Raw genomic sequence first — 8,064 nt, forward strand, 5'->3', positions numbered from 1 at the left:
ACATTATAAGCCATTTAGACAACATAAACAAATTATCAGCTTTAAAACTGTAAGTGATGATTCAAAGTTTAAACCTAATGCATGACAAGATTCATCAGAAAAATGCGAATCCCCCCAAAAAAGACAGAGGATTCACAAAAATGGACCCTTTCCATAGATATCATAGCAAGGTAAACACAACTGTAGCTTTAAAAAAAGAAAGCCAATTTGTACACCACAGTCAAACCAACCTTCATATAATTTTCCCTGCAGCAGCATTTATCCTGGTATGACACATCTGGAGGTTGTGATGTTCTCCAGTGAATGAAATAAAGGACTGATAATGGTGACAAGTTCTATTCCCCTTTTTTTGTGCCACCTCAGAGTAGGGCTGTGGCGGTGAGGGAATTTCCCTTGCGTTAACTTTGAGTGGCTCAATAGCGCAGTATGCGGTATTATCGCCACACACAGACACACACATATATATATACATATATACAGTGGGTACGGAATGTATTCAGACCCCCTTAAATTTTTCACTCTTTGTTATATTGCAGCCATTTGCTAAAATCATTTAAGTTAATTTTTTCCCTCATTAATGTACACACAGCACCCCATATTGACAGGAAAACACAGAAATGTTTACATTTTTGCAGATTTATTAAAAAAGAAAAACTGAAATATCACATGGTCCTAAGTATTCAGACCCGTTAGCCTATATGTATAACAGTTAGTTCTGATCTTCTAATCTGACTGGACAAGAGACTTTCTATCGATATTTCTATTTGATATCGACAGTTCTAGACGGGCTGTCAGTCAGTGCAGTTACAGTGTTGCACCACAAGGTGGTGGTAATGAGTCTTTAAACCGTTCTTTCAACTACACGTTCAAAAACGCTGATTCATTCATTCAAAGAGACGTAATGAAACACGCTGTTGAAATCATTTTAACTTTGAGCGCCACTTTAGAAGGCTCAGCTGACCAGCTATGCGTCGATGCTAAGACAGAGATTTCGCTCTCCTTGAATATGACAACATATTTTCACAAATATATATGACTCAGCCTGGAGGACAGACGCAAGTAATCACACGCGCTCAGTCGATCTCTCTCTCATTCACTGTCCGTTTAGGCTTGTTAAGTGCAAATCTACGAAGCCTCTGTACAAATTAGCATGGTACACATTATGTTATCATTACTAACTTGTTTAATATTCAGTCCACATGCATGAAGTGTAAAACGAGAAGGGCATAACCTTACGAAAAAAGAATACACGCAAAAATCGCTGTTGCTGCTGTTCTTGCATTCCTCTGCGGTTTGCTCTTCAATCGGTCTTTGTCAGTCACGTGTGTTTGTTATGTGTGACGTCACCAAGGCGCCATTTTGAAGGTATCCTTATCGTTACTGATGGTGAGCACTGAGCTGAGAGGAGATAAGAAAAAGAGATTGTTACAAACGTAAAACTGGAGAAGCACAAGAAATCCGAGAAAATTTTGTACCGCGATAAACTGAACAAAGATGCCAGGGACCGTTATATCGAAAAACTGGCATCCATTAAGAACATAGATCCATATGAGCTGACCGCAATAAGTTGGAGCGCCGACCCCTCGTTGCTGCCTCCTACCTCATACGTTGACATCGTCAACTATCTGGTTTATGGTATAAGTGCATATACATGTGAACAATTCAAAAACTATAAATCTCTTGAAGCCCACGGACACTTCACCAATGGATGGGTACAAGATTTATTTACATTTCGGCCGAAGGACTGCAACAACACTGTAGTGACGTCAAAGGTAAGGTGGTGTAGTGTTGATAATATCATATGATATACAGATATAATCAGTGCTTAAATATGGATTGTTTTGTTTTTCTAAAACACATTAAAACTAGAGTAGGAATATTGAATTATATAAATTACTAACATCCCTTTTCAAGTATTTTATTTTCTTAATTACATCATCAGTTATTCAAAGCAAGTTTGTTCTAAAGCATGCAATGTGGTAAAGGTGACCTGAAAAGGGTTTTTTGTTCTAACTTCAATGTCAGTATATACTTAAGTATGAATTGTACTAACATTTACTTGTATTTCGATAAATGTTCTGTTACCACTAATTTGCACCATTGTAAGTTGTCAACATATTTCTACGGCTCCAGCATTAAACTTTACCCTGTGTTTGGATTCCTTACTTCATTTGGCTGTGGAAGTAAACAAGAGAAACAAGAAAGTAATAAACAAAATTTATTAAAAAGTCACTGTGCCCACATTCATTCAGAAGGCAGTTATTAAAATTGTTCGGAATAATACAAGTAGAACAGGGATGGAAATGCATTTTTTTTCCCCTCAAGAGCAATACATCAATTTCAATTCAAGAATGGTCAAGCAGAATAATGCATCAGCATAAAATGTATACTCAAAACTAGATACAGTGGAAGGTGATGAAACAATGTTGCTTAAATCGTAAAATATTTGTAATTGTGTACATCAGATACATCAGCACTGAAATTTCTACACCAGTCATGTGGTCCCACCACAGTATGTACCCATATTTTGTATGTCTCTCTTATCTGAGCCTTAAATATGATTCATATAATAAGATCAATGAGATGAGCTCCATGAACTAACTTGAGTGTGTCAGATAAGAGAGTAATACAAAATGTGCAGTGGTGGTACCCCACGACACAGAAATATTTTCAAAATATATACTAGATGTGTGTGTATTTATAGATCAATAATACATACACACAGTACACACACATAACATATTATGTAAACAAAAACTTTTATTTTGGATGCGATTAATTAATTACAAGTGAAGTTAAACCAATTAAGTATTTTACAACCTTGTACATGACGACTGCATGACATTTTACAACAACACAATGACAGAAAGCCATGACATTTGTCAACGTTACTTAAATATTTTACTTACCTTTATGAAAATGTCGAGAGCAAACATACATAAACGGAGATACGTTGCCAAAAGAGATGTTTTTGAGTCTCACCGCTGCAACCCAGGCCACCCGACGCCTCTTTGTTATTTCCGCTACATGCTGTCCATAACCTTTCTTCCAAGCGGGAAACTTAAAAAACCTTTCCTGGTGGTGAAGCTTTTGACCGTTTCTATCGTGTGACTTAGTATTACAACCTTTCACACAACAAGACCGTACCATTGTCTTTGAAATAAAGCGAATGAAAAATACAATTATCCAACGATATATTACCCCGACTCTGATACCTTACAAATGGCGGCTGCACCCATAATGCACTTCGGTTCTCGCGAGCGTGACGTCACCTGACTAAGACCGATAGCGCGGTATTGCGATATTGCAGTTATCGGGACAGCCCTACCTCAGAGGAAGAAAGACAACAGGAAAAAAAGTTACTCATTTTCTATCACCAGTGGAGGAAATATCTTACAAATGTAACGTTACTTATGATTAGAATCACACTTAAGATATTAATCCCAATGTGAGGTCTAGAAACGGTTAAAAACTGAATAACATCTTACTGTAGTCTCTGTGTTGGGTGCCTGTTTTCCCTGAAAAACATGTGCTTGATCTAAAAATGTAAACCAATATCTTATCATTAGCAGTTATCAGTATTTGAAGAGGTGAAATAAAAATTACTTAAAAACTGTAATCGACACAAGCATAACAAATATAAAACATTTCTCAATTTCCGAGTGTAAATTGCAGTTTTCTCATTCACTGTACTTATTCCGATGTTCCTTTACTTCTCACGAGTTTGAGTTTTAAACTAACGTTAGCTGACATTAATACAGACAGCTCATTCGGACGCTGCATTGGAAATACATAACTACTAGCTAACGCTAATCGTGATTAACCTCTCATTTTGATTTCCTCTCACTCACATAAATTATGGACACAAAACATAACTTTACGTTGGTTTGACTGAAAAAAAGTTTTGTTACCTGAAATCGCCATATGTTTGCAGGACCTCACACGCAGTCTGCCCCTTCCTCTGTGTTCACACTCCAGCTTCTGTTCTCCATTGACATGTCACAGCTCATATTAGTTTAAAATAAGAATTTAACAAGCACATAATCAGGAACTGAGTGACCGAGTAATCTCGCGGATCAGTAGCAAACACATCACCAAACGGACGTATTTTCAAACCTGACTAGTAAGAAGGCCCGCACTTTTGTCATTGGCCAGTTTCGTGGATGACAGTCAGATTAGCCAATCATGATGAAAGCAACCAATTGCAATTGTTTCAGAGTGGTAACTGGTAACGAAAGTAAAGAGTTTTTTTTTTTAAAGAAACGTGTGTATTTTTAGGCTGTATTATTTGTTTAGTTCAGTGTATGAATAAAAATGTAATAATGAATTGCAAACTGTAGGCACGTACACAAGATTGTAAATCCATACAAAATCTCACTGCTCTTTTGAGATTAAAACTGCATCCATTATAATTATTGTTACTAATGACAATAATTATATTTGTACATATACATTTGGATTTTTGAAGAGGTTTTGATAAAAAATATCATAAAATGCTAAGAAATAAAATATTAATGATCATAATAATTCAAAAGGCAGATATTTCTTGTTAATGACATGACATTGATTCAACATATATATTTTTATTGTCTTTTTTTAATGATTTGTTTTTGTTAAAAACATTTTTCAATGATTTAGCATTAAACTTTATATCACTTTATATTGTGTAAACATTAAAACAGCAACTGACATTATTTCAATCATATTTCAACTTTGAAAGTTGGTCATGTGCCAACTAGACTGAAAAGAAAAGTCTTTACTGTTGGTTCAAAAAGAAAACTGAGCACAAAACACAATATGCTAACTGAATGGAACTTTATTCTGAACATCTGTGTCATATGCTGCAAACACGATTTCTGGATTTTTCCATCAGAAACATGAATTTCAATTCTATCTTTCTTCACTTGGGCTATTTCATTATCTGTTACTAACCAACTGACCATTACACTCTGGAGTACTTCTGTGGAATCAGGCAGCTGTTGCTAGGGGTTTGAGTTCTTCTACCCATCTCAAAGCCACTATAATCCCATTATTTTGATAGATAATTGGCTTTCTGTAACCAGTTCTTCATATTGCACAGTTACCATTTTCTGGATATTTTGAACCATTTGTATAGATTTTTAAATAACTATTTGGAGATAAGCATGTGCTTTGCAGACCATTGCTGATGGCACTCTGGATTTGATTTTTTAATTTGATTTGTATATTCCAGGGCTTTTCAACTGACTCATGAACTCTTCAACAGTCCTAAATGTACTGTTGAGTTTAGTTCTATCTCTAACCAAACACACCAACCAAGCTAATCACAGTGTTCACAATTATTTGTGAATAAAAGACAGGTGTGTTTAATTAGTGTTGAAATTAATGTCTGCTATAGGCCTACACCAACTCTCCAGGACTGGAGTTGAGAACCAGTGGCCTATTCACCTTATGCAGCCCATCCTTTTTTAGTGCTGTGTTTGCTGTCTTCTGTGATTTGACAGATTTATAAATGAACCGCTTGTTTTAAAATCTTCCTGGTCTACTGACATTTGTTAAGACATTTGCTTTAAACATTACATTGTTCACGATAACTTTCATTAACTCTACAATACATAAAACCCCTTTACCAGCTAAATTACTTAGACAGCGATGCCATAGAAATTTACAGAGCTACCGCACAAACGGAAGTTCAAACACAATGTTCTGAAGATGGTGACGTGCTTGTTTCTCTGGAAAATAAAGTCAATACTGTACTCACATAGATCCCAAACACACTGCCCAATCTGTTCCTATAGTACCTATTTGTGCACTATAGGGTCCAAGTCAGCCTATATAGGACTGATTATGTTTGCTGATTTATTACCCAGAATGCTTATGTCTTACCCAAGAGGGCCCCATATTAGTGATGGGAAGTTCGGATCATTTTACTGACTCTCTCCTCGTTCATCAAAATTAACAAATCTTTATTCAAGTCTTCAAGTTTATTTCAATCATTTAAGTGGCATTAAATATTATACTTTTACCAGCCAAATTCCCCGAACACATCCACCTACGCAATCTTGATAATATTCCAAATTAGAAAATCATAATAATGCAGCCAAAGATAATTTATAGGGAACATAAATAATTACTTTACCTTTCATTCATTTGTCATGTGACAGACACAATGAACAGATCAATCATGAATGACTCATCACTACCCCATATGTATTTCCATATTCACAACCCATACAGAGATTACCCATGTGGGTACTACCTTGAGCCAATGTAGGCAGTTTACACATATGGTTTGGCGAAGTGGGCCACGTACGTGTTTCCCCATTCAGAACCCATATAGAGGTTCTGCGGAGCCACAGCAGTACCACCCCAATCCATTATCTTTGATTCTCGGAATCATGAGACCTGGCAAGAACTCTTGGATACCACTGCCAAGGAAATTGCGGTAAACTCTACCTCTGATTCCTTTCCAAATGCAGATGATTATCATCAAGCTGAAATCCTTATTCTCAAGCAAGTAAAGCAGGAGTCTTTCCCCAGTGACTATCAACATTAGCTCCTGAGCTGGACAGATGTAGTGGTTTAATCCGGGTGGGAGGTCGATTGAGGAAAGCTGAGTCTATAGAAGAATGTACACCCCATTGTATTGGACGCTCATCATCCAATCACCCGGCTACTGATTAAGCATTATGATTGCAAGCTGCATCACCCAGGACCTGAGCGGGTCTTTGCCGAAATGCGGTGCTATTATTGGATCATCCGTGGCCTTGAAGCCATTCGTCGGCACCAGCATGGGTGTCCAGAGTGTCAGCGTTGGAGGGCACAGCCAACTATTCCTAAGATGGCAGACTTGCCTTCTGCCCGTCTCCATCTCCACAAACTTGCCTTTTACTCATGTGGTGTAGACTGCTTTGGGCCAATTCTGATTAAAATTGGGAGATGCACAGAAAAAAGCTGGGGGATAATCTTCAAGTGTCTAACTACCAGAGCGGTGCACTTGGACCTCCTCAGTACCATGAATACTGATTCCTTCCTAATGGCCCTTAGGCGGTTTGTTGCACAAAGGGGAACACCAGTGGAACTGTGGTCAGACAGAGGAACCAACTTCAAAGGGGGTGAAAGAGAGTTGAGAGAGGCCTTCACTGAAATGGCTCCTGACTTACAGAAACAGCTTTCTCGTCAAAGGATCCAATTTCACTTTAATCCTCCAGCAGCCCCACATTTTGGAGGAGTGTGGGAGAGAGAGGTACGATCTGTAAAGTCAGCCCTTTATACTACCGTGGGAGCTCAGTCAGTTCCAGAAGAAGTCCTGCTGACAGTCCTCCTAGAGGTGGAAGCTATTCTTAACTCGAAGCCTTTAGGGTACGTGTCTTCGGATGTTGCAGACATTGACCCAGTGACACCAAACAGTTTGCTCATGGGGCGGCCGGATGGTTCCTTGCCACAGGTAATCTACTTGGAGTCTGAATTGTTGAGTCGCAAACGCTGGAGGCATTCGCAAGTCCTGGCAGATAACTTTTGGTCCAGGTTTATCCGAAACTACCTTCCAGGTCTCCAGACACGGCAAAAGTGGCAGTCCTCTCCCCCAGACTTAACAGAGAAAATGGTTGTTATGATTGTAGATCCACAGATGCCTAGGGCCCTCTGGCCTGTTGGACATGTCATCAAGACACACCACAGTTCGGATGGGCATGTCAGATCTGCTGACGTAGATATAAAGGGGCAAGTCTACACTCGACCAGTAGCACGGTTGGTGATACTGCCAGCTCTGCCAGATAATGAACACAGCCTTACCGACTCAACTTAAGTCGCCTTTTCGTAGAAGCAAAGTTGCATAGCGCCTTTGGGGGCGGCTGTATAAAAGGCTCCTGGAGAAAGGAAGTTTTATTGAGGGACTCCTATTTGATAGTTTGTTGAGCGCATTTCCAGGTACATCCAGTAGGAGGCATTATTGTACAAGTTTTCTGCCTGTTGCCTCATTGTGTTATTACTGAGAGAACGTCAGCTGCGCACTTAGTTTTCCTGCCTATTATTTGGATGTTTGTTGGCGTTTGGTGTTTCAAAGTGTTAGTTCATGACCATAAA

At 38.5% G+C, this 8,064-nt stretch overlaps 1 protein-coding gene and 1 long non-coding RNA gene across 2 annotated transcripts in view; one reads left to right on the top strand and one right to left on the bottom strand.

Moving 5' to 3' along the window:
• Window positions 1-281: 281 nt before the first annotated feature.
• LOC107564501 (uncharacterized) lies at window positions 282-4,111 on the bottom strand. The gene is made up of 3 exons (XR_001606240.1): window positions 3,912-4,111; window positions 3,489-3,538; window positions 282-358 (listed from the first exon to the last, which is right to left on the bottom strand). It is a non-coding gene; the product is annotated as an uncharacterized lncRNA (long non-coding RNA).
• A 2,557-nt stretch (window positions 4,112-6,668) lies between these two features.
• The window catches only part of LOC107564504 (uncharacterized), a 7,252-nt gene continuing 5,856 nt past the window's right edge, over window positions 6,669-8,064 (top strand). Inside the window, exon 1 of the mRNA XM_016249597.1 lies at window positions 6,669-6,791. Coding sequence (XP_016105083.1) covers window positions 6,669-6,791 — 123 coding nt within the window. The remainder of the gene's footprint in view (window positions 6,792-8,064) is intronic.

This window comes from Sinocyclocheilus grahami, unplaced genomic scaffold, assembly GCF_001515645.1.
Source record: "Sinocyclocheilus grahami isolate Dianchi unplaced genomic scaffold, SAMN03320097.WGS_v1.1 scaffold941.1, whole genome shotgun sequence".
In the NCBI taxonomy this organism is placed as follows: domain Eukaryota; kingdom Metazoa; phylum Chordata; class Actinopteri; order Cypriniformes; family Cyprinidae; genus Sinocyclocheilus; species Sinocyclocheilus grahami.